Source organism: Dermacentor silvarum, chromosome 1, assembly GCF_013339745.2.
Source record: "Dermacentor silvarum isolate Dsil-2018 chromosome 1, BIME_Dsil_1.4, whole genome shotgun sequence".
Classification (NCBI taxonomy): Eukaryota; Metazoa; Arthropoda; class Arachnida; order Ixodida; family Ixodidae; genus Dermacentor; species Dermacentor silvarum.
Window position 1 is genome coordinate 35,852,737 of NC_051154.1, and position 27,734 is coordinate 35,880,470.

Consider the following 27,734-nt stretch of genomic DNA (forward strand, 5'->3'; position numbering starts at 1 on the left):
CACACACCTGCAGTGCAAGACGAGCGTAATATAACGCTGGGACCATTCATGTTCCTGCCACCAAAGACATCGCTGCTCCTAATTTCATATGAGAACCCCTCCATGTCCCATCAGCTGTAGCAGACAATCCACTTTCTCAGGCAAAAGTGGGCCATTGGTTTGAAGAAACATTGGTTTGAAGCATTCTCAATGACGCAACGTGGGTAGCCAATCGGATAGCTCATCCGACTGACGTCGCATGCTCCCACTACGTAGCAAGGAATGAGGCAACTGAAAATTCAGGGAGCAGTGCCTTTGCGATTGATAGCAATGCACATTTTTAGAACCTTATAATAAATTACATGCTTTATGCGGAGGGCTTAAATGTATCACTTAATGATCAGAAGGCACTGCCCTAATGACTAGGTATGTTTGTACTAAATTGTCAAAATCATTTCAGGGGCCCTATAAGCATCCAAAACCAAAAATATCTAAATAAGTATATAAAAACTGGTAGCAACAGTGCTACCAACATTGCACTAGAGTAAAATCTTGTTACTTCGAACCCGGCATTAACAAACTTTTCAGAAATTCCCCGCTGACTTCTTATAGTTTCAATGTAAATATATTTCGGTACTACGAACTTCAGAATACCGAACTTTTCAGAATAACGATCGTTATTCAGTTTTCGTGTCATTTTAACAATGCCTCAGTACTACGAACTAATATTCCAAAATCTGGGGATTCTTAGATTTCCGTGTGTCCAGTCACGGCAGCCGAAACAGTAGGCTAGCAGACTACAAGGTGCAGAAGCAGATGCTGCAGCGCATGGGTTCGGAAAACATGAGATGGCACCTCAGGGCCGGTATTTTGTAGCGATGCCTTTCCGGTAATAATGCCTTTTCGCGCTTATCGCGCTTTGCAAGTGGTAGGAGCGATGGTCCGCTCGCGTTATCAACAAGATTAGCTGGCCGTGAGCAGTGGATGATAAGGCTAGAGTAGAATAAGTCATAAGGCATCGCTACAAAATCGGAGCCCAGGAAAAAAAAAAGTACGCTGGCACGCAGCATCGGCGTGTCAAAAAGCGGGCCGGCCGCCTCTTGAAAGGCCAATCGCCCACGATAATCAATCCACGAGTTCCGAAAAAGCCTCGACAGTAGTGCGACGATCACGCGAATCGGTGACAACGGCATGTCACAAAGCAAACAGGTGTCGCCCGTGCGCGCACATAGGTTATTTTGCGCACGCCTTTTATGTATCAGCCAACGCTAAGGATGGCAGATGACATACCGCCGCGCGTTGCAATGGGTCCGTTGCTAGTTTAACACGGCGCCCTTGCGCTCTACAGCGATGCAGTATGCTCGAAGGCCCCGTGTGGACGATTATTCCAACAGCACAGCTCAGTAGAGCAGTGGGACCAGCGAGGTGAGAAGACGTGTATCATGTTGGGCATCTTTGCAAAATACTTTCGCTCTCTACTCGCACTTTTTCGTTCCGAGGCAGGTGAACAGTGTGTCAGCTGAACAGTCAGGTGAGCCGTTCTTTTTGAAAAGGTCCCGAAGTGGCGATTGTCACACGCAGGACCGTTCGAACACTAGCTGAGGCGACGACGCATCAGGTTTTGCGAGCGCATGCTCCTCCAAGACAAGTGTCGCCTAGCAAAGGAGGCACGTCTCATCCTTGTTTCGCCCTACTTTCCCGATGGGTTAATGGGTGGAATGGTTAATTTTGGGGCTTTCACTAAAACGACTTTTCAGAATAACGAACCATTTACCGCGGTCCCCTGAAGTTCATCATATCAAGGTTTCACTGTATCAGCTGCATTAGCTGCAAATGTTTTCATGAGACTGCATTACAAGTGTTTTTTGCATGACATAAGAACTTGAACTACTTAAGCTTCTTTTGCTGCCAGCAGCCTCATGTAAATAAACTGAATTGAATTCTGGGGTTTTACTTGCCAAAACCGCGATTTGATTATGAGGCATGCTGTAGTGGAAGGCTACGGATTAACCCTTTCAGGGTCAATAACGTACATGTACGTCCTCCGCGAACACCTTCAAAATGGTCAATGACGTACATGTACGTCATCGCTTGTACATTTAAAAAGCCTCTTTCGATCATTCCTTTTGCTTGGCATGTGCTGCCACTCAACGGGAACACATGGAATTTTTTACTTGCGCCGATGCCTCTCCGTATCTTTTTTTTTTTTTTTTTTTTAAGGCAACCGGCTATTGCTCTCGCATCTGGGAAGCGCGCGCGTGGTGGCGGCAAGTTTTGGTTTTCTCCTGCGGCGGCTCCCGCTTGTTGCATGCCCTAAACTGATGGCTATCTGGTTTCAAATCTCTCAAAGGGTGACCTCTTGTTACTCGATTGTTTATCTCTCACCATGGCACGCTTACACCTGTTCCTGGGCAGGCGCGTATATACGCAAACAATGCTGCCGTTCTTGCATTTCCTTTTTTGGAGACCACGAAAGCTGTATCGCACCTTTTTGGTGATAAGACGAAGGCTTCTCACTTATTTCGGTTTCCAGACGGGCGCACAACCATTTCTCAGTGCACTTATCTTCGTGTGTACATTGTGTGTTTTACAACACAAACAATTTTTTTGTCACTTTACGGTCACCCTAAAAAAATTACGACCATTTTTTTTTTTTTTTTCGAAATAGATTCTTTTGAAGAATTTAAATCGGTAATAAAAAATTCGACCCTAAAAGGGTTAATTTTGACCACAGGGGATCTTTCAATGCAGTAAATAAACTACCTTGGGCTTGTAAGAACCGTTTATATTCCTCCCTTTTACGAAAGAGCAACACTTGTTTTGGCCAAGTGCTTCCCGAGTTCCCTCCGCTGTTAATTCTGTTATGCTGAAATTGTAGCCTGCCGTGCATCTGTGTTCCTCTTTCATTATGCTAAATTAATTTAATTTAGGTAATGAAATTTTGTATATTTCAGTATACATTTTTTAACAATATGTGTTAAACTTGTTTTTAATATGCTTGTAAAATGTGTGCATTATAAAACGTTATAAAACAATGCAATTTTGTGAAAACTTTGACATCGAACCAACAAAAAGATACTGGTGTGGTCCAGCTCACTTCCGGTTTGTAGAAGTAAGAAAATATAACAATTGTCGAATCGGTTCAGTGCAATGCATTTGATCCTCGGACTTTCATTTTGTCATCTAACACAGAAGCACACAGGCTATTAACAACTAGTCAGTGTGTGAAGTTTTTACTTGGAAGAATTACAAGATGACCTCACTGGCACATGGGAAACAAGACTTAGATGTCTCGCACAATTTTAAACATGGAATATTGATGTTACATTGCTACAGCAAAAGTATATGCTTCCTCTAGCTGCAACCTAAAATGCTCAGTTGGCTTTAAGTTGAACAAATAGTATATGTATACACATGACTGAGAGCAATGAAGGTGTCAAACATATGTTGTGCATGATACAAAGACATCTTGTGGACAGGCATGTATTTGTTAATGCTTTGTATCATTCATGTCATCACCTATTAATATGTTTGTAATAGTATTATTATAGTGTGATGTCTAATAACTTAACAAGTTCATGAAACTATGTGTTTATTTTGTAAACTTGAATAGTCCAGTAGTACTGATTACGTAAATGAATGTGAGATTTTATTCTTGGATAGTAATTGCAATTTAGTGACAAAGCACTGCATGCGATAATCAAGCAGCTTCGTTATGACTACTTCACCAAATAAAGGACATAATAAACAGAGAACCTAATGCCTTCCACTATACACGTGAATTGATGTCATGCAAATAAATACTTGAAAAAGAAAAATCATGCTATTTTTTTTTAAAAGAGAAGCCATTTAATGTGCATCACAGTGTTTATGAAGCAGTCAAAAAGAATTCAATTCAATCACCATGCGCAAAGCAAAAGGCAACTCAATAAAGATTTTAACACCATTGAAAAATTTTAACCTTGCGTGCTAGGGAAATACGCTTTTCTTGCTGATGTGTGAATACACTTGAGTACTGCCTCATAAGCACAAAAAGATGATGCTTCGATTCTACATGCAAAGAGCCTCAAATAACATGATATCACTTTCTACCTATGACTAACGGTAGCACCAAAAAATGTCCAGCTCATCAACTTGGTTTGTTAGTACGTAGTTTGCACTGGCCACTGTGAATTTGGCATATTTCCAGTCACATCACTAAAACAACACTAGTACCATATAGACATGCTGAAGACAAGCAGCAATATTCATGCCAGTCAGAATTTTTATTTGTGCTCGAAATGCCTTTCAACTGCTTAATTGGATCTCTTCTTTGCAAAAATGAAAGTTATTGCATGTGGCACCCAGGATGGTCTGCCCCATACCTCTAGTGACACCGTGCTTGGCATTTTTTCTACTCTGCATTTCTCATGGTGTGTATACTTTAAGGGCTTATTAGTTTCTGCAGTTGAGCTTCTAATTTTTTACGGCTTGTGTTGAGCTTCCAACACTATGAGCTTCCACTGATCCACAAAGTCACAATGGAATGGGTAGTCACTCGGAGACCCTCGAAAAATGTTCCTGCCATGAAGGCCAGATAGGATGATTGTGTTCGAAACTGCAAGCATCCTGACCTAGATACCTGCAGTTTTTATTTATTTATTTATTTATTTATTTATGAGTACCTTACAGCGCCCTCGTGGGACATTGTGTAAGGGGGGCAATACAGCATGTACATAATAGAGAAATACACATAGGTGAAATATTGATTATTACAAATGTAAGTGAACACACGAACAGAGAAACGCAAAATATACTAAAACAGCAAAGTGTAGTGTCTGAAGGCGTTACACAAAAGATAATATAAAGCAACTATTTAAACACCAACAGTTTAACAAGATATGATAACTGCCGAAAAAGTATTACGCAAATAACTGTACACAGACGATCAAATAAAAACAGGTGAAAAAAGCATCGTCAAAACTATAAAAGCAAAAAGTATGCAGCACCTGTGCCAACTCGCGTACACAGACCATGTTGTGAGTGATAACAGGCTACAAGTGGAGCAGGCCAACTGTGGGTGGAAAGTGGTTTTGTTTATCCCAACGCATTTCTTGACTCCTCCTCACCCAAAATGCTTGAGCCATTTCGTTCTAAACCAGTAACCACCAATTTTTTTTATCATTCTTTTTTTATTTTTATTATTCAAGTTTGTTCGGGTTTAGTTGAACACCCTGGTGAAAACACTAACTAATAATCTCATCAGTATGATATCGGGACAAACTTGCCTCATTGTTCAGGTGTAATATAAAGGTATTGTAATTGCAGGATGTTTTACATTCAGAGTATGAACCAAAAGCTGAGTGATATTCACGAACCACAATAGTCACTATCACTTACAAGAAAGACTGTGCCTCCAGTATATAAGTTTTACAAATGCGTGGTATCCCTGGTGATGCCTTAAAGGGTTGCAACACCAAATTTTGATGCTATAAAAAGCCTGCTGTAGGCTTCCTTTGTATGCAAGGACACTCAATAAAATGTTGGGCGCAGCAAATGTTTAAAATGTATTTTCGTTCGCTTCCAAAGAGTGCCTAAATGCTCGCTCTCGCGATCGAGACCCATCGCTAGCACAATTGACACCGACGTCACTGTTTTCGAAGCGTAACAAAAGTTTCAGTGACGTCATTCCACATTAGAGTGACATACAGTGAGCGGTGACCCACAGCACCGGGCAAGCCTACAGAGTCTCGAGAATAGAGTTCAGTGAGCCACATCGGACGCAGACGTAGAGTCAGAATCGGAATCGGAGCTGCTGCGGCTAGTCATGAAAACTGTCCGCGTGGTTTTGCTTGCCTGCACTGGCACAGAATGTGTGTGCGAGAGCAGACGATGCAGCAGTGCATGCGTCACAGCTTTGTGGGCTTACGTGACTAAGCCTAGACTAAGCCTAGACTAAGCCTAGACTAAGCAAGACTAAGACTAGACAGTGACGTCACTGTCTAACTTGGCGCCCAAAAACCGAAACCGAAAATCGTTCACATAAATAATGCGATAATAAATTATTTACCGAGAATATATGAATCTTCAAGCATGTATCATGCTTCCTGGAGCAATAAGAAACGTTTGAAACAAAAAACGTGCAAGCCACAAATTTGATGTCTCAACCCCTTTAATAAAATCAATATAAAAGAACTTGTCCTGCATGGGATCCAGCTGCTGATGACATGTATAGCTTTTTACCGAGATGGTTGCTTTTATTTTAATGTGTCTAAGTACAGACCTGGATCAATGCTATTCTTGCTGGAGAATGAGTGTTGTGGTCCTGTCTTTTTATATGTTAAAGTACACAAGTCTTGTGGGCATGACATTTAAAAGGGCCCTGAACCAGATTTTATCAAAATGGACAAATGCATTTGATGCTAAAATAGGCTATTTCAGAAATATTTTGCCGCAAGAAGTACTTCAATCCATTCAGCAGAAGCAGAGTTATTGGCAATCAGACGCCCTTTGCAGTGCTTCCGCTCCTTCTTCGATGCCTTGCACTGTGAAGGCTACGGCGGAGCGGAGCGTGCCCACTACACTCCGCCTACTGAACGTCGCCGCGGCACACAGTTCAAATTTAATTTCGGATGTTAATGTAGATGCCACTGCTTCCGATTTTGGCACCTATGACGCACCAAACGTCAGTGGACTTGTCGCGGCACCTCGTTTCGACTGCGGTATCTATGCTACGTAGCAGACCGCAGCTACATGCAACTGTAGTGTGTATGCGAAGTGTTTGCTTTGTGCACGACAGGGCTTGGAGTGCGTGCTTTCGCTCATATGCTCCAGTCTGACTGTGATATGTGGTGCGGACCGGCTTTGTCCTTCACCAGCTTGACATATGGATAGTAGCCACATCCAACTTGCGCATTTTTGAAGCGCTATCAATCGTCTGCCAATGCGTCCAACCAGGAGCAGCCAGGAGTGAGCGTGCACTGGACAGCATGCGTGTGGTCTGATCTTTAGTTTCACGTGGTTTGAGGCTAGTTGAGCGTTCAAAACTAGTCAAAATTAGTGAGACACGACGGCTACGACACCGATAAGCAGCAGGATGGCCAAAGTTTAATTCCTACACGGGCGGCCGCAGCTGAGCGTCATTAGATGATAGTCGGCTTCTTCTGCAAGTACATAATTATTATTGAAATTCGAAAGCATATTTTTTCTTACTTCAGCCTGTTTATTAGACTTCGTCAATAAATACACACAGTAAGAGGAAGAAGCGCACTGATCCAAACACCCTTCTTAATTGACATCAGCTATTGGCCAATAGCAGCCACGTATGGAAATCTGCTATGTTCATAATAAAGCGTCCAGAAAAGAGTGAGGAGCAGGACTCTGTTGAAAAGAGAGCATTTGAGAGAAAGGTGACTTCGCGCTCTGCTTGCGAGTTCCACGCGCCGTGCACGACTGCAAAACTTGGCTGAGATGTTCACAGCAGAGTATGCTATCCACGGACTGTATTTTTTCACCAAGCGCGAGGGATGGTTCAGGACCCCTTTAATAAAATATGTAATGAGTGCACACAAAAAAAAAAGAAAAAAGAAAACAAATCCATATCTGCTATACTCTGCAAAGCTTGCTCAAGTCGCATTGAAATGAGATTAAGTGAGGTGAGTGTTTGAAATCTGAGGAGCTTGCTTTTAAGCTCTGTGTTTGCTGTGTTCAGCTTAAAGGGTCTCTCACCAGGTCTGGTCATTTAGAGCTGACAAGCACAGTGCTTACAATGCGCTCTTGCGATCGCTCTTGCTTCATGCAATGTCACAATGAGTCAATGACGTCAGATCCTAGACTACCGTAATGTAAACACGTACAATTTGTGCTAAACACGCACTACAAATGCCAAAAAAAGCAAAGCTGATGATGTCATCTGACAAGACGGGAAGCTTTTACAGCTCTTTCGAGCTAGACATTGGTGATTTCAGCGACAATATGAGCGCTAAAGGATCACCGTTTACTTTTGACCAGTCGCCGCCGTGTGAGGCAGCAGACGTGCCCAAGCTCAACGCATTGTGCTGTGGCAAGACGAAGAGAAGCACCGGTTATCACGTCTGTCAGAACGATGATTTTCGGCCGTTGTCTCATAGAAAAAAGAGCTAGCTTCGTTGTTTCTGGGCGAAGTGGCAATGGCTCTGACCTCATGAACACAGGGTGGCCAGTAAAAAGACAGTCTTGGCATGAGTCGGGAACACACAACCAATCTTTAAAATTCATTTTCAGGAAAACTAAATGACTTGCAGCCATATCGTTTGGCACAAATAAAGTGCAAAAGAGAACATATATTCAAAATTTTATTAAGGTCAGTGGACATTGAAAATTTGCCAGAGTTGCCCTTTAACCCTTTAAAGACTTTAAAAAAAGATAAAAGAGAAAAACTAGCAAGAAATATTGCATTCTTTTGTGTGAGAACGATTATGTTGATAATATAAAGCAAGTCAAAGGAAACGTTTGTGTCAGAAAGCGAAGTTTATTAGAAAAAAATTTTTTTTTCATACTGTAACGAAGGGCTTCACTGCAGAAAGATGGGCTTCGCTGCACATTTCGGCTGCGTGTTCACAACATTGTTTTCCAACAGGCTCCTTGCACCATTTGGTGTTGTTTACAACGAGCATAGAGTAGAGCACGGGCTCGGATCGTCTAGAGCTGCATGAAAAATAAAACAGCGCTGTACAAGTTGGGCTCATCATCCGTCTATTTTTTGCAATTATGCGCCTGACAAGCAAAAATGATAAGTGGCATGCTGCTCATGTACATTAGTATACGCCTTCTCATGGGCTCCCTCTTTTTTTTAGTGAAAGGAACTTTGTGTTCAAATTTATCAAGGTATTTGCGCTACAGTCAGTCTTGGTGCATGTCATGTGGCACCTCTAAGGTGCTAACAGGTGTCAGCTTTGGCAGAAGTTATGTTTGCAAAAGCACTGACCTGTTCTCAAGTGGCACTGTTCACACCCTCTTCCGCTACTGCCCTTTTGCAGATGTACCCAAACTGGTAGATCTGGTTGGCAAAATCACTCGAGTTGCGGGCAGCTCCTCCTCGGTGTCCAGTCGCACAGCGTTGCAGGCCACCCGCCTGTGCATTTCTAGCCTACTCCACTCCTGCCATGCCAACTTAGTGCCATCATTGCTCGAGGCTTGCATGAAGCTCAAGGACAATGCCTACTGGCTAGTCAAGGTAGGCACCACTCCCCATCCTGTGCACCTGTACACTGTGGCAGATTTTGTGCCTTGGGTGTTGCTCACATAGTTTCTGTTCGTGCTTTGTTGCTACTACATTCCATTATCTTCTTGTTATTTGGATTTCATATTCTCATTGTGTGCCCAGTCATACAGGGGCGTACTGATAACGGCTGTGACCCCCCTCCCCTTTAGAGGTCGACCTACCCAGCCACTCCTATCCGGAAGGTTGTTTTTTCGGTTTAAGCATGCAAAGAAGCGTCCATGAGTGTGCATGTGAGTGTGCGTACTTGTTTGTGTGTGCATGCATGTGTGTATGTGTGTGTGTTTAAAATTATTTTTCCAAAATTGTGATAACCTGACAGACTAATGCTGTACACATGTGTGAAGTTGGGGAGCTTAAGACTTCCAGGGTGGACTATCTGCAGCACCACTTTCCATTTCCACACACAGCCCAAAACCAAAGACTGAACATGTGACAGATAGTGCAGAAATACACGCTGGAGGCAATGCCTTAAAAATATTTTATGCCCTTGGTGCTTATCCTGTGCCCAAACAATAATCGTCATCTTGTGTGAATTTTTCTTTAACACTGTGCACTCACTACATTCCTGTCAGGAACGCTATGTCACACTGATACATGCATGCTGTTCATGACCTGAAAGTACTGGGAGCACAGCATTAAACTAAAATCACGCAAGGTAGATTACGATTGTTGCTTGGTGACGAGGTAAGCCATTAGATACATTATCTTCTTTATATTACCTTATCAAGTATCAGTCAACAAAGTGCAACCTGTGCTCAGCCAATCACATTGTGCAGCATATAACGTGTGTAACACCTCACATCCGCTGCTGCAAAATCCGACTGTGTGCCACTTGATTTGTTTGCGAGCCATATGGATGTGTGGAGCTGATTGCGGTATTAAGTGCTCTTGTCTGCAGCCCTCTGTGTCTGCATCATGCAGCTCGCCAAGTCCCGTACTGCATAAACAATGAATAAATACTTCAAGCCCAACCCATGCGGCAAGCCCCTTTAAGAAATGAGCAACTTTCAAGGCACACAGTCAAAACTACTTATGATTCCCCATATAATTATAATGGTCTATCAGTTATAATGACCAAATTTCAATTATTCTAAATATTTAAGACCCTGCCAATTGTAGTTACGTCCTGATGTACTGAAAAAGAAAATAACAGGATTGCTTACATAAAATAAGAAAAGGAAGCAAAGAAAGTGAGCATGTCTGATAATAAAATAAAAAGAGCAGAAGCTTCCTTCAGAGATTTGCAGACACTCAAGTGGTTCAAGGGGCTCTGTGGCCACACGTTTCAAGAAACAAGAAGTGGGGGAGAAGTCACAAACTTTGAACACTGAAAACCACACCCCTGACACTGTGTGTTGTATGGCTCACATCCCCACATCCGTCCTCTTTGGTTTGAACATTGGTTTGGTTATAGCATCAGTTATTGCCTTACCTACCTGTGGTCTATCAGCAAAATGGGGATGAATATGCTGGACTTCTCACTGTGGCTACGTAGGTTTTTCTTCTGTGTGCATTCTCCAAACTGGATTTCAATTCTTTGTTCGTTCTTTGGACTTAATTACCAAGGCGTGCACTCTTAGTAACATGTGGTACATATTCTACTTTCTTCTCTAAAGGTGGAACTCGTAGAGATGATTGGGGAGCTGCCTTACCGCGCCCTGCAGCACATAAGCAGTGTGGCCAGTAGTATTACAAGGAGTGTTTGTCCCTGGATGCCAACGTACCAAGAGATTCTTGTGCACGAGATACTGCTCGAGTTGCTTGGAGATGAAGATGTCAGAGTTCGCACAGCTGTCACTGGTGCTTTGGCAAAGTAAGGCTCCTAGTTGGATGAGCTCCACATTTGCATGGTTTATGCAGAATTTGCAAATTTATTGGCAAATTTATGCCTGGAAAAGCTAGTGCTCTTCTAAAGCATGATTTATTGCAGCAGCAGTAAAGAAAAGAACTGCAAAATTTTTTAAGCTGTTGTCCATATGGAGAAAAAATGCAGTTGGTATTTTAATGTGAGTATACTGGAAACACATGGTTGAACATACAGTTTAGATAACCATGCTAATCTCCATGCTAATGTTTGTGGTTCTTTGTTTTCATCTTACTTCATTTCCGTGCATCATACAATCCTGCTGCAGTCAGTTCACTTCTTTGGTGTTGACATGTCCCCGTGTCACAGAAAATTTGGTGTCGATGCCGGCGTCTCGTGAGTGAAAATTCTCGTATATATTTAGATATATGCATATGCCACGGCTTGCTATATGACATGAGGTATGTGCGGGTTATATTACCACACCATTCTATCACTAAAGTTTCATACATTGTCTTACATTCTTGACAAAGTTATTCCTCGGAATTTTGAGAATGACAGCCCACAAACAAATGTCATGAAACAAAACACCAACAGCATATGCCTTTTATGTTAAATCTTCTCAGACTGAAATATTACATTGTAAACAATAACAGAAACCTGAAAAATGATGTAATTTTTCTGGCACGGCTGTGCACTACCTCCGAGATTGGCCTACGCAAGAGGTCACGGTTCTACCAGCAAGCTCGCCTTCATGCATAGCATTCGCCACCAGCATTTCCGGGTAAACATTACGGTTACATAAGCTTCAGTTGCTGGGAAGCATGAGAAACAGTCAGGGATCTTTGAATGCTATCGCGTTCCACTCTTAAAGGTGAAGCTTAAAGGGACATTAAAGGGGAAAATGATTTCTTATGCATCCATAGGTTACCTTTCCATGATACCGAAAACACGACTCTTACAGCGAGAAGCCGCTTGGTAAGCCAGAAAGAAACGAAAAACACATAACAGGCGAGTGGCGACGCCACCTTGAAGTTCCCGAACCAGCTCACCGTGACGTCATGGATTTTGACAGCATCTTCTAGGTCTCAGTTTGTTCTTTAACGGTATAGATTGACTACATTGTGTTCTAAAGGAGCCCAAGACTGAATGTAGCAGCTTTTGTGAACTTTTACTGAGCCAACATTGCCCAAATGCGAAAAATTACTTTAGAAGTCGTGACTTCACACTGAAGTGCCAACGTTGGCACGAAATTCAAGAAAATTAACTTTGAGCTTCATTTTCTCTTCTAATAATTGACCTATTGCAGTGTAATTAACGACAGCAAAGTTTTCGAAGAATACTTTATCACCCTAAGTTGATTTATTGTTTTGCTTTAGTGTCCCTTTAAGCAGCTTCCAATTTTTTCCCCATGCTCTCTTCTGAATTCATTCAACATATAGAACTAGTAGAGTTGCCAATTGTCTCCACTCTTTCTGCATTTAATAGTTTAATATAAAGCTGTGGATCCCAGCAGAACTGTACATTAGCTACTTATATTAAGTATGTGGTCTGAAACATATCCAAGAGGGAAATTCACTTTAGTGCCCCGTTAACTCTTTCCCTACCATGGGAAAATAGGTGTTTTTTGTATGTTATGGCAGATGTTTTTTCTTTTCTGAAGGAACTACTGCACTCACTATTTAATGTAATACATAAACAGAAAGCAAAATGAATACACTTTTCATGCATCAAAGTTTTATTAACGAGATGTATGTCATAAAAAAGATATAAATTGTTAAAATGAAATTGTCCGATAAAATTGAACAAAGTTTGTAAAGACGCACTTGTATCTACAAATAAAAAAAATGTTATGAAAATTATGAGATATACAAAATGTATTGCCGTCTATTGGGCACTATCTCCAAAAAAATCAAAATGTTTAATTGAACAGGTATTCCACTACAAAAATTTAACTGCAAGCACTACAGTTGGGCGTGCCGGGCTGCGGCCGCCGATGTTCCGAGCTGGTTTGCGTCGTCATCGCTTTCAGACTCAAAGTCCAACAAAAAGTCAGCGTCCTCTGACTCGCTGCTATTCGATGTATCAATAAGATCAGCCGCAGAGGCAGTCGAATCGCGATATTTGAGATCTCCTGAAGCGCGCACGCGGTTTCCGGTGCCACACATTTTTGCGTTCTGCTTTGACGATCGCAAAACTTCCGAGCGCGTTTAAAAATCACTGCTTGGCGGGAAAAAAGCGAACTGCTTAGAAAACAAAAATATAGTTTCTCCTCTTTCACGTCCGATGGCGCAGTGCGTCTGTGAGCGGCGCGGAAGGTCTCGAAAGCAGCATTTCAAACCATCAATAGCGGGCTGCCATTTTTTCATTCTCCTTGGACGATCGCGAAACTTCGGAGCACGTTTAAAAATCACCGCTCGCGGGAAAAAAGCTAACTGCTTAGAAAACTAAAATATAGTTCTCCTCCTTCACGTCCAATAGTGCAGTATGTCCGTGGGCAGAGCGGAAGGTCTTGAAAGCGGCATTTCAAACCATTGATAGAGGGCTAACCATGCCCAATGGGCGCGGTACGGAAAGAGTTAAGGCTTTGTGTGTCCGGCTGTTGCATCTGTGCAGGTTGCCAGGTCAGTGGTTCAGGTGCTGCTGCCAGAGATATCCCAGATAAATTCCTTAGCTGCAGCTGCAATAGTTGCGCTAGGCACCATGTTTTTGGTGGAAAATAAGAGATTATGAGCCCAATAAAGCTGTTACATTTAGAAGGGTCTTTAATGTGCAGCAGCTGCCTGTGAAAGCTCTATGTACAGTAGTACGTTCAACCACAGTTTACGGCTTTGCAAAAAATCGGTGTACTGTAGTTGTCTACTTTTGCCCCAATTCTGTACTCATTGACATGGCTCGATTTTTTTCATGAGTATGATTAAGCTCTGGTATCGAAAAAAGTTTCATGTGCACATTCCTCTTCACTCCTGGAAGCACAGTGTTATTCAGCTTTAAATAATATGAAAGCTACATTGGTATGTGTGTGTGCAGGTGCGTTCCTCAGCTGTACTATCCAGAGGACCATCCTGGAGAAAGCGCTGTGTCAGCTGAAGCAGAGGTTGAAAGTAGCTTACTACTGGGATGGCTACTGCATGATTCGTGGATCCCTGGGCCACCTCAGGTACTTTCCAAAAGTTGATCATGTATAGTTTTACCAAGCAACGGAGAGTATACAGCATGCACCACATAGATGTGGGGTGGTTAAATTTCAGAAAGTCCTCCCTGCCACCTGAAGGTAGCACAATCGGAAACGTTTCATGGCTTACCTGCTGGAAGACTCTTTAAAGGGCCCCTAAACCACCAAGAGGTCGAAATTTAGTTGTGGTGTTGCAGTTGTGCACGAGTCTTTAACGAACACGTAGCCGCGAGAATTTGATGATCGAAAAACGGCCCTCGCTCGTTTCGCTCTTTACTTTGCTACTCTCCTCGGCAGCTGGTCTCTTCTCCTCGCTGAGGCTGCTCCAAATGTCACGTGACATACGTCGTCACCAACGCGCTTCTCAAAACAGCTCCCACTTTGGTTAAGGCACGTCCACGCTAGCAGCAAATATACCGACGGCGAACCTGCCTTCGGTGCCCTAGAACGTCTGCCCCGCAAAAGGTGTCCAAGGTATATGGTAGTTCGGCCGGCGTACCGCCCACAGCACGATGAACGGGCCAATCGACGACTGCGAAGTCGCGCACCTCCGCCACCGGCGACGAAAACATTGGCTGCAGCTTCTGTTCCAAGCAAAATAATTTTCTCTAGATAAAGTGATGCTTAAATTGTACATTTTATGAAGAGCAATATCTACTGTCAAATGTTAAACATGAACTCGAGAGCTCCGATACTCGTCGAGCTCAGCTGCCGTACACGGCTACCAACGGGAGACGACCGGCTCGGCTATGCTTGCATCGCAGCCGACGGCGCTACTAGTATAAGCGTGTTTTCTTCTTCGTGTACAATTATTGTAAAGAGCGATTACAGCTGTAAGAAAATATTGCGGTTTGTGAGCGTCGGTAATTTATTCCGAAGCACCATCCGTTTTAGCTTTGAAGTGAGCCGGAAAAGGCCTAGCAACGATATCGGCGCCATCGAGCGATCGGCGGCGGCGGTGAGGCTACCGCAGAAATGGGTCCCGGTCTCATCCTCTCTACAGCAAGGAAATCTCACCGTTCGCGAGGAAAACCGCCGTCGAACGGCAGCCCGCGAATGGCAAATGGCATGCGGCGAGTGTGCCGGTAACGGGGACGTGGACTCAGCGCTTCTCGGCTAACCACTGTTGCTGCTGTGCCGGCCCGTGTTCGTGCGAAGCGTGCCGCTATAGACCCTGTGTTGTGCGCTCATCTAGAAAGGCCAACACTGTCGCACTCTGTTCACGCAGCTAATCAGACCGCTAAGCACGACTGTGTTGGAACGCGAGCGATTTGGCACTTGTGTTGCGGGCTGTAATTACCAATTCGCAAGGGCGCACAAGCGAGCAACACGACAAGGAAGAGCAGGGAGCGCGCGTACCTACTAATAGACAAACCGGAAGTCGTAGGTTCTTGTTCGACCAATGGGCATCGTCCCCGACGCTGACTTTCACCAGATTCCCCCTGCTGACATCGTGACGACTGCTGGGGAGAGGAGGACAGGAGAGGAGGACATGCGCGTTTACTTAAAATGTTTAAAAAATAATTCCAATAATTTGCTGCACTTAGTGGTTCTACTGTGGCTGAGTCCGGCAATGAGACGAAGTGTATGTTGAACATTGAGCTTAGGGTTCGGGCTGGAAAATGAAATTTCTAGATTGATATGAGTAGTACAGGGGGGGGGGGACCCACTGAACCAGGCTTATATTTGCCTCAGTGGTAGCATGTATGGCATCATAAAGGAATAGTACGATGTAGGGTGAGGATTGTTCTTGGGATAGATTACTTGTGGGGTGCAGGCATTTCACAAAAATGATGAAAATTAAATCCTTGTTCTCCCTAGTTTAAGTGAAATTTCTTCATTCAACTTTTTTTTTTTTTTTGCATTTCTAAAATGTAGTCATATTTAACTATAAGTGTAGTGGTGAATCAGGCCAAGGTCATGATTAGAATTCACACTTTGCAAGACGTTTTTTTGTCGGACTTTACAGTTGTTGCAAAGTTGCTTCAACTTTGTATTCTTTCAGGTCCATGGTCTTGTGCCTCCTTTCTCATGCAAACCTCCCCGAGGCTTGTCTGTCTACACGGAAGCCGCCCTGTCACGTATTATTAGCCTCTTGTGGCAAAGGCTTGTTACTTCATCCAGCAAATACTTGTTGGTGAGTTCTAACATCAAATAAAAATCCAAGCACATTTTTCTAGGCTGTGTGATTATGTGTGATCACAGTGTGTGAACTCTTGAGGGGATGGCACACACTGTGCCTAGCAGTAAGACCAAATTATGTTCAGTGCTCATGGGACTTTTGGATGTGTCATTTAGTCATGTGTTGTGCTGCTACACTGGGCTGGGAAATGAGTAGAAGCATTGCACACCAAGCGAGCTTGAGCGAGTGATAAAACATTGTAATGTCTTGCCCCTACTTGGCCACCTTCTGTATCATGACACATATGCACATCCTGGGAAACAAAACTAGAACTTGTCATAGAAAAGCTGGTATAGTAAATTATGTAGGGCGTGTGAGGCTTGCCAATATTTTTTCTAGTGTTTCGAAGTCCAGGACCCTCATTTAAAGCACAAAAATGGCAAGTCAAAAATTTCATGTCATTACGCCTCCAAGCTTATTTCTTTTTTGATAGCAAAATTCTTCTTTATGTTGAAAGAACACCATGCTTTGACAAAAATGGCATTTCAAATTTTAGCATGTCTCTGCCAGTTGTGGTCAATGCTCCATTGCTTTTGCAGCACAACTCACCTGCGCTGGCCAGGCGATTTGTTGTTTAACTTGGGAAGCTGAATGCCAGCCTGCATCAGCTGTGAGGTGCTGGCATTCAAAATCATAGTGTGATTTTTGTTATAGAGTGTTCCTGTTCAACATAAATGTAGGTGTTCTGTCTGCACTCCTCAAGCATACTGCTTTGGTATCCACTAGATAAAAGTGTATGGCTTTGACAATGAATACTTTGCATTGTGTGTGCTCTTCAAAATTATGACAAAAGGTACTAACCATAAAAGGTGACAGTGTTGAAATCTGCAATATAAACAATAGCCCTGAGGCCACTAATTAAACAGTTAATACTAATATACTTCTTTTGAGCATACTATAATGTCTGCCTTTGCTTATAACCCATCTGCAATAAAATCAATTTGTTGCCACTTTAGGCTGTCCTTAAAAATTATGTATTGCCCATAGAAAATTCCATTCACATAGTTCTGCATTTGGCATCATGCTGGTAGTTTTTCTGTAATGTAATCGGCATATGAAAGTTAATCTTTGTATTAATGCATGTAATTCATGTGTAATGTTCTACTACGCATCATTATGAAATTTAATACTTGGATTGATCTCTCTTTTTAAGACACAATGCTTTGTTTATGGCGCCTCCTTCGTGAATCACATTTTACAGCATGGCTGCTGCCAAGCCCTAGCCAACTTGGTGCTAGAGTATCCTGTCACTGTGTACACCTTTGCCTGGAGCAGCATTCTGGGTTCCGCCATTCCGGTCTCCTCACCTCTGACACTTCGGTCACAAGCTAGTGTCAGTTCTAGGTCAGCAGCATTCTTCAAACTACATTATTTTGTGCCTTCGGGCTTGCTCTGTGTGAAGATCCAAGCCACAAGCTCTGTTCTAGCTAGTATTGAGCTGTGGTGGTGGCTGACCTCCTTTCTGTTTGTGTATTTATGCTCCGGATGTTCCAGCTAACACGCAACAACTTAAAAAAAAAGCCTTATGCCCTCTTCGCAGGTGAAACCAACTGTATGTTGTTACCAACCACCTGAAGAAGTCTCCACATTTTTTCTTATTAGTTAATTAGCCAATACAATTTATATTTAATGCACATTTGAAACCATCACTTTCAATTAGTTGTGATGCTCTACCTTTTGTGTAGATCTGTTTTATGCATACAAAACAAAATATTTGTGGCATACAAGTGGGGGGGGGGGTATGTAAGCAGTGGGCGGCAGTGGCTTTTTAAAAGTTTTTCTGGCTTTTTTTAAGGGGCCCTGAACCACCTTTGAAGCCTCGGAAACACCTTGTAGCGAGTTTGGTGCCTCCTACGAATATATTACTGAAATAAATAATTTTTCAAAACGACCTAGTAGCAATGTAATACTACGAGTGTGACATTTACATTTTTAATTCCCCCTTAACATCCTTCTTTCCGACAAAGTGAGGCGGTGCCAGTGGTGGTGCCCAGCCCATATGTTTTGGTCCTCCTATCTGCGGTGTGTAACGTCGTCTGTGCGGTGCGGCCTGTTTTCAATCGTGTGCATACATCAGTAGCACGCATAACAGCTCGCTGATGGATCCCGCATCGGTTGCCAGGTTGCGCATTTCATACCAGAGCTGCCAGCAGCAACCCCGCCTCTAGGTTATAGTGAGTGGAGATAACTCCGCTTAAAGGGCCCTTCACCAGGTGTGGCTGTTTTGAGCTCAGAAGCACAGTGCATACATTGCGTGTTAACGATTGTGTCTGCTAAGTATTACATCCCTGCGTGTCGGAGAAAGAGCTTAAATTTCAAACCAACGCCATTTGCCCTTCTCACGGGCGCCGCGCTCCCAGCCGAAGAGTTGATGTCAATCGCACAAGTGTGCAGGGCTGTGACATCACTCACAGTGACACTTGGCAGGGAAGAAGTCTGGGCGTGTTGGTAGGTCATTGTAATATTGACACTTGACTTTGAGAATGGAGAATTATTCAAGGCAACATCAGTTATTTAATTTGTTGCTTCAGTAGACGAATTATAAAGTTTTGAGAAATTATAAAACATACAAACCGAATGTCTGCGTGTTGTTTTACTTCGTACCGTAGCAAGAGATATGTATGTCCATTTCGTCTGCTTGTTTCCTCATCGTGCAGTCGCACGTGCAGAGAACGAAACTATGTCATTTTCTACCGTGTTTCAGCGCCACGATCATACTCTTTCATTCTCTCATGTCTGCCTCAGTGCTCGTGATTGTGGCACTGACTTATACCGCTAATGAGGTGTTCTCGTGCAGAGCGCGCAAAATGAAACAAACGCAACAAACAGCTCGCACGCAAGACCATCAGCAGAAGTGCACCGTGCAGCAAAAAAGCAAGAAAAAAAAAAAGAAGGCAAGGCCCGTGACATGTGCGTCACACGATCCTCCAGCTCCAGTATGGGAGAACATAGGGAACGAATTTATCTTGTGGAGGCTAGACGGGGGCAAGTGGAGAGAGTGTTTATGTTGGTAGGGATGCTCGCGTCTTAAAATCATGGGTTCGCGGCACTGAAATATTTCTATCTCGGCTATTAATTAACTAACTTGAAGAATCCTTGCTGTAGAACACTCTTACTTAGAGGGCATGTAACAACTTTCAGCCTATAACCAAAATTTGCTATGTGGCCTGGTGACGGGCCTCTCAACATTGCGTGGGGTCCTTGCCACTGACTCCGGGAAACAGGTTGCATTTAATACCTTTCACAGAAATTTGGCGACTGCCGCTGCATAAGAATGGCAGTGAAGCGACTACGAGGGAGCTGTAGCATCGACCTTTTTTGTTGACATGGAAGGTGTCGGCCAGACACCGCTGCTCCATGGGAATGGCACGTCCCCAACGCATACCTTCACCAGATGCACAAGTAACATGAGCCTGCTCTGGCTTATTACAGGAGTGGGTATACAATACAGACAATATATACAGGTGCAAGCAATGCACTAAATATATAAAGCAAGAAAAAAGGCAGAAAACATAAATAAAATGCTCAAAATGTAACGGTACACAAAAATATTTTTGTCGCTTTGGCAGAAGCACAGGCACTATACGTTTCCATTTCCCTACAAACTTTTCTAGTGTTAGCTGCTCTACATAAAATTGCTCGAGTGTGCTCCATTCCCTGATTACTTAAAGGAAAAAAAAAGCCACTGTGTGCTTATTAGAACTAACTAATTAATAAGAACACATGAAATACTGGGGGATTCTTCAAAGATTGCTAACAACATACAGTTGGTTTCATCCGCGTAGAAGGCTTCGCTTTTTTTTTTTTTTTAGCTTGCTCAGTATTATCTAGGACACCTGGTAGTGTATGTGTATGCAATATAGTTAGTGATCTTTAGCCATGGCAGGAGATTTGAAACATTTTATCAAACTGCAGGCACTACGTGGAAATGTATGCCCAGTGTCTTTTTTTTTTTTTTTTTGACCTCTGTGTTAGTCATATATGTTGAGCTTTCCTAGCTAACCTTGTGGTTCTAATGAGAGGAGATGCATTAATGCATGGCTGTGGTAGATCATGCGCAGCACCTTACCGAAATGCAGAGGCTACTGAAAAGCAGAGAAACAAAACTAATGTAGTGGAGGAAAAACTAAATAATTTAAATGCCACCAGAGCACACTGATGACATTGGCTTTTGCACAGCTGTTTTGATGTGCTGGGCTGCTTAAGTAACATCAAGCTGCTGTGCTTGCTGCATATGTATCTAACAAACATCCAGTGTTGAAGTAGCACTGCTCTTGACAGCGTTGAGTGTGCTTCCCTCACTTGCAGTAGCGTGACACCAGAGAGCCCTCAAGAAGGGACATCGGAAAGTGGAGGCCTGCTTGTGCATCTTGTGGCACTGCTGGTGGCTTCACCATTGACGTTGGACATTCATGTTCACCAGCACATACTCACCACTGCGGGTCACCTGCTGGCAGGTGGGTGCCTGCAAAAAGGCCGTGTGCATTTACTTGATATCTCTCCCTGACATTCCCAGCATATTGTTGCTATATATTATTTTGCCTTTAAAGACTCAAAGGGTACTAAGTAAGGGGTGATATGTATGCATAAACGTATGCATGTTCAAGTTTTGGACTGACAGTCCGACTGCAAAATTAAGGAACTAAGGATATCGGTCACTCAATTTCCATATAAGGAAGGAATGTTGGCTTGACGACATGCATTGTTTCATCATGAAGGAGAAGTGCTTTTGATCAAAGGCAATAGCAGTTGGATCTGCTATTCAATTCCACAGTTGCATCAATGTTAGTAAAGCCAAGCGAATTCCGAAATGTATTTGGCCATACACCGGTCAGGTCAAACAAGCTTGGAAGGGGATGTGTGCAAAACGGCACAAATTTGCAATGTAAAAGCAGTGCTAGCATACAACTTTACAGAATGGCAGAATATGCATTGTTACAATCATCACTTGGAAGTGATGAAATAGAGAGAACAATGGCAGGGGGGGGGGGGGGGGAACTAGACGGGGGTCTTTTGTGCTTTCGTTTTTGCGTTGTGCATGATTCTGTTTTCACTGGATGCTTGACGACATGGTCACGTTTCACCATCCATGGCCATTGTCACTGCAACATCGGTGATTACAGCAAGCAGTGGCCTCATTTTTTTCGATGCAAAGTATGAAATGTGACAAACATTGTCGAAGCCATTGGAAAATAGAATAATCTGTGCTTCTGCTACAGTCAATGTGCTGGCATCAAACTCACAAATTATACTTTGTAACTGATATTCAGAAGATGTGCGTGGTAGTGAAAAGCATATCTGTTCAGATCAAGACACACATTTTGCATCACTGCTGCTGCCACACTGTGAAAAATGTCACGAGGCCCTTGCCGCTCCAGGCATTTATCATTTGCACAAAGGGGCAGAACGTGCAGTTACAGCACAGTTCTTGTGCAAAATAGAAATGAGGATAATGTGTTTCTTTGTTAAGTAAAGGTATGTTGATGCAGTAAACATTTCTTTGTTTTTTGCTTGATCCTACAATGAAAAATTTAAACAGATTGGACATTTTTTCTGGTCCACTGAAATCCACGTTGATGAGATTTTACTGTAGTAATAATGGAACGTATAGTAATGAAGCATGTGTAGGTGTAAGGAAAATTTGCAAGCATTTCATCTTCAAGCAGATAAATGTGGTGCTGGTGGTAGTGTGGTGGCAGCTTTTCTTATAGATCATTGTGCAATACAATTATGGTAAAATATCAGCTTGTAAAGGGAGTGCCTATCAGCTAGACCTTTAAGGGGGGATTTCCTTTGGTGTTATATAACAGTTCCTTGTCTTCAGTAATGAGATAAAATAAGATAGCTAGCGTCCTGATTTTAAAATGACTTGTAGTACTTGCAGAACAAAAGCATCTTCATGGTAATTAGACTTTTGCTACATATGCTCTATTTGCTGTCTGGTTGTAACACAGGGGCCTGCTTCAAGTGCATCAGACCTCAGGACATTGAAGCCATGGCAAGCCAAGAAGGCGAGGAGCCATGGGCGTCAATGCGTGACCGCCACCTTGTGCCTCTCTTGGATAAACTCTTTCAGCATACCATGAGGTATTTGTGTCATTGCCTAAAGATTTACATATCTTTGCCACAAAGCATAAATCGGGTGCAAAAGCATAATGAAGATGCAACACAGTAAAGTAGTACAGTTAAACCTCGATATAATGAAGTCGCTAAATTCAGCAAATTTGCTTGGTTATATCTAAATTTCTTAATGAAATTCAACCTTTTATGCAAGTACAGTCGCCGATGGATTTTTGTTACCTGGAAGGGGCCTCAAAGCTTTACGAATTATCAGGTACTCGAAAAAAACGAAATTTCAACGAGAAAAAAAATTCACTTTATTGAATTTGAGAGTTGGTGACAAAAGATAGGGTTTGATGCCGTGTCGACGATATCTTCAAATCAGTGGTATGAAGCGAAGTCAGCCACGCTTTCGCGTCCACTCTGCCCCCGCGGCTGGTAGTGTCGCCCACAGTGGGACAACGCTATCATAAAAAGCGCTGGCAGCAGGGGGCAAATGCTTCATCGGCCTGTCGCTTCAATGAGTCTCTGAAACTCGAGATTGCGCAACCTCCAGTGCTAAATGTGGGCGAAGACAGCACAAACGATGCCATGTCATCTCGGCAAGCCCACTCTTTGCACCCTCGACAGATTACCTCTAAAACAGGGTGCGCAGGCTGTCGCAGGCTATGTATGCACTCAGCCACACTGACAGCCATTCACAGGCACAACCACACTAAAGAAGAAGACACGTGCCAACCTGCCCCTCACACCCTCCCCTCCCCTTGTGTGCACTTGATCGCGTTACCATGAGCTCGATCCCCCTTTTTTACCTTGCTCGCATGGGAAGACGGCACTCATCAAGCCACAAGCCTTCTCTGCACTCCCTTTGCCCACTTTTTCTTCCACCCAAAGCACACAGTGCGCAGGGTGCAATAGAATCTTATCACACTTGGTCTTTGCATGTAACATGCCGCTGCTCCGCTCCGGCGGTCGCTCTTGGTTGCGCGACGCACGATTTCAGAGGTGCATTAGCAAGCATCCGCGTGTAATTAAACCATTTGATCATCTGCGTCCGTGGAAGTTTCCATGTATTGTGTCTGTATTCCTTCTCGTCGGCAGGGAAGTTTTGTTATATTGAAATAGTGTATAAACACACATCGTTATATTGAGGTTCTAAATACCGTATTTGCACAATTCTGACGTGCACCTTAATAAAAAGCTCATTCAAATTTGCATGCACGTTACAATCGTAACCAATTTTACTCAGAATCAAAGCCGAAACTAATTCGTACTAAAAAGAAAGCTCAGTGCAAGGTAGCTAGCCGCACTGCCATCAAACGGACGTTGTATTTTTATGCCTTGGTTTTCGGTCGCCATTTTCCAATTTGCTGTGCGTGTGGCATTTCTAATGCATCAGATGGAACTGAAGATGACTTTCTGTGGTTGGTAGACAGTGAAAAGGAGGTGTCGGCGGACGCCGATAGCGACTAGCCGCTAAGATACAGCTGGGTGCCTTTGTATGTTTCATAAATTTGTTTTAACGCGGTATGCGTCGACTCAAATTTCATTGCTTGATGTGCAGGGTATAGTTGGCACCAAGTTATTTTTTTTGTATATTTTGGCTGTAATATAAATGCGCGTCCATTCTATAACTCTAATGGTCCACCAGTTATCCATCCTACGCATTACGTGGCCTGCCCAGCTCCATTTTTTTTTTTTTTTCCTCTTAATGGCAACTAGAATATCGGCTATCCCTGTTTGTTCTCTGATCCACACCGCTCTCTTCCTGTCTCTTAATGTTAGGCCTAACATTTTTCGTTCCATCGCTCTTTGTGCGGTCCTTGACTTGTTCTCGAGCTTCTTTGTTAACCTCCAAGTTTCTGCCCCATATGTTAGCACCGGTAGAATGCAATGATTGTACACTTTTCTTTTCAGCGACAGTGGTAAGCTCCCAGTCAGGATTTGGCAATGCCTGCCGTATGCACTCCAACCCAATTCTATTCTTCTGTAAATTTTCTTCTCATGATCAGGGTCCTCTGTGAGTAATTGACCTAGATAAACGTACTCCTTTGCAGACTGTAGAGGCTGACTGGCGATCTTGAATTTTTGTTCCCTTGCCAGGCTATTGAACACTATCTTTGTCTTCTCCATATTAATCTTCCACCCCACTCTAGCACTTTCTTGGTTAAGGTCCTCAATCATTTGTTGTAATTCATCCCCATTGTTGCTGAATAGGACAATGTCATTTGCAAACCGAAGGTTGCTGAGATATTCGCTGTTGATCCTCACTCCTAAGCCTGATCTGATCTCTAGAGTTTGCCACTTTCATGTTTTGTCTTTTCTTTATTAGGTCCTTTGTTACTTGGCAGAGCTTACCTACTGGGGCCATATTCTGAAACATTCCACTTCGGCGATAGTTCGCCTAGGCGATAGTTACGTTCAGTAAATCAACCGGCTACTTACCATGCACTACCAACACGCGCACTCGAACGCTTTGCAACACACGAGAGAGCGCACCGTGCGAGTGCAGAGCTGCTCGGGTGTGTTGTTTTCAAATATATCGGCCGCAGTACGACACAGGCATGTTCGTTTATTCAATATATGTCGGGAGCACCCAATTACACTGTGACGTCAAAATGACGTGCACCAGAACTACCGTACTTTCCGGTGTATAAGACGCTTTTTTTTTTTTTCCTGAAATTTTCGGCGGTGCGTCTTATAGAATGGTGCGACTTATGTACTCTTTTTTTTTTTTTTTGTCCTGAAAAACTGCCTTCAAAATCGGATTCGATGTTGTGGCCACGCTAAGCGCGCTAGTTGACTCAATTGCTATGGGTTCTGTGCGCTATCGAGGTGGCGGGTATGTTCTTTTCGTGATCGAGTTCCCGCGCACCGTGCGAGAAGGACGGAGCAGCAGCGCAAGCGGCGACAGGCCGACCGCGAGTCTGCCAACCCCGAATTCGTCGCGTGCGCAGATCACTGTCAAGATACGGTGCGCGCTGCTGCGCAAAGTACGCAGTTGCAAGCAGAGTACAAGACGCCCCCCCCCCCCCTTTCCACGCTGCCTTCCCGCTTTCCTCCTTTGTGCGCAATTCAGCTCACCGTCAGACGCTTTCACTCGCACTTACAGCATACGGCGCGCGGGGACGATGTTATCTCCCTTGGACTTTATACGGAACATCGCGGCAACCACGACGGCAGAAATGCGCCTGGAGTGGAAATATATGACACCCATACGCTTGCGCGTGACCTGCGTTCACAGAGTGAAACGTCAATGTAATTTTTTTTAAATCGCTTACCGAGCAAACAAGTGCGTCTTATACACCGGTGCGACTTATATACGTTTTTTTTTTTTTTTTTCAGAAAAACTGCCGTTTTGAGGGGGGTGCATCTTATACAAAGGTGCGAGTTATATATAGACCGGAAAATACGGTACTGGACGGCGCGATTTATTTTCCGGTTTTGCTCAACCAGCCAATCAGCGCGCGCCTAAAGGTGAAAGGCGAACTATCGCCGAAGTGGAACATTTCAGAATACGGCCCTTGGTTGCCTTGGTGCCTTACCTCCCACTTCAATTGCTGCTTCTGAGATCAGCCTAGTTACGGTTTCATTCATTACCTCTATGTTGTCTTCATCTTCCTGTTCTAAAGCTCCATATTTGTTTGCGAGCACCAGCCTGAATTGATCTGCTTTTACCGTTACTGCGTCTAGGTTTGCCTGTTTCTTCTAAACTAATTTTACTCTTTCTCTCTTCAAATTGAGAGAAATTCTAGACCTCACTAACCTATGGTCACTGCACTTTACCCTACCTAACACTTCTACATCCTGCACTATGATGGGATTGGCAGAGAGTATGAAATCTATTTCATTCCTTGTTTCTCCATTACGGCTTTTCCAGGTGCAGAATGGATACCAAGAGAAGGGAAGTGCAGTCGAGGACGGCAGAAAACTAGGTGGGGTGATGAAGTTAGGAAATTTGCAGGCGCATGTTGGAATCAGCTAGCGCAAGACAGGGGTAATTGGAGATCGCAGGGAGAATCCTTCGTCCTGCAATGGACATAAAATATAAGCAGATGATGATGATGATAAATGCGTGGTACAATCGGGGGCACGGTGGAATCTTGCAAATACGGTACGTGGTGTTCTACGGACAACAAGTTATAAAAGTTAAATACTTTGTTATATCAAGAATTTTGTTATATTGAAGTTCGTTATATCGAGGTTTAACTGTATCATATATGATATTTACCATACATTGCAACATGCACCTGGTTTCTTTTTTGAGAAAAAATGCAAATACTTATGTTCTCACTTGAAAGAATGTGTATGTATTCCATCTAGGCCAAATGAGAGCCAGGAACTAGTCCATCTGCAGTCAACGGGCTTCCTGCTTCAACATGATTCCTGACAGCCACTGACTCTCACCATCACGTTTATGTCATGCGGGAAAGACGAATGTCAGGGGATGCGACAGAGTTGAGTGTCCCCGCAAATTTTATGCATTTGGGGGAATTTCTGAAATTGTGAATGTTTCAAGACAGCATTGTAATTCAGAGCAACAAACAAGGGTTAAGATGTGTGGAGACAGTTCTTCAGAATGCCCCACTGATGTCAACAGATGCTCTACATTCACCACCAGTCAGATGCTGTGAGTAGCACTGACTGACACTCTTAAGCTTAGGTTGCACAAACATGTACATCTGCAGTGTGGTCCACCTTTAATCCTAATAATGCTTGTATAAATGCTATACAGTAAAAGCTCGTTAATTCAAATTTCGCGGGGACACCCAATGAGTTCGAATTAAACCGAAATTCGAACTAACGAAATTCATTGAAAAAACAGCAGGAATTGAGACCGGGTTGTTGGAAAATCACTCAAAATATTTACATGCGAAAATAATCTGTGATCACTGTCTGTTTCTCTTCTTTGAATGCGATTGCCATAGCCTTGTTTTCCAACGCGCGAACCTGGCAGAAAGCATCCTCTGCGTCTTCCTCGAAGCTTAAGAATAGACGCGCGACACGCATAGCCTCCATTAGTTCCAAAGCTGAGGGCCGCGTGGGTGCATCATCCTCTTCGTCATCCGCACCTACATCGACGACGGGCGCTTCTCCACCAGTCACCTGCGCGATGATATCATCGTCGGTGATTGTGCCGCAGACCGCTGCACAGCGATCTGCATCGACGTAGTCGTCGAAGGTCACGTCCTCCAGCGCATCCCGCAATCCGGCAGGAATGACTACGGCCTCGCGCTCGTCGGGCTCGCAAGCTGTGCCCTCATTGGTCACACAAAAGCCACTGTGGCGGAAG

At 43.5% G+C, this 27,734-nt stretch overlaps 1 protein-coding gene across 2 annotated transcripts in view; it reads left to right on the forward strand.

Moving 5' to 3' along the window:
* LOC119460239 (huntingtin-like) overlaps positions 1-27,734 on the forward strand; it is a 155,053-nt gene that overhangs the window by 40,078 nt on the left and 87,241 nt on the right. For both annotated transcript variants that reach the window (XM_049666594.1, XM_037721406.2), the window contains exons 14-20: positions 8,976-9,172; positions 10,837-11,033; positions 14,055-14,184; positions 16,205-16,336; positions 17,583-17,725; positions 20,690-20,838; positions 22,336-22,468. In XM_049666594.1, the coding sequence (XP_049522551.1) occupies positions 8,976-9,172; positions 10,837-11,033; positions 14,055-14,184; positions 16,205-16,336; positions 17,583-17,725; positions 20,690-20,838; positions 22,336-22,468 (1,081 nt within the window). The remainder of the gene's footprint in view (positions 1-8,975; positions 9,173-10,836; positions 11,034-14,054; positions 14,185-16,204; positions 16,337-17,582; positions 17,726-20,689; positions 20,839-22,335; positions 22,469-27,734) is intronic.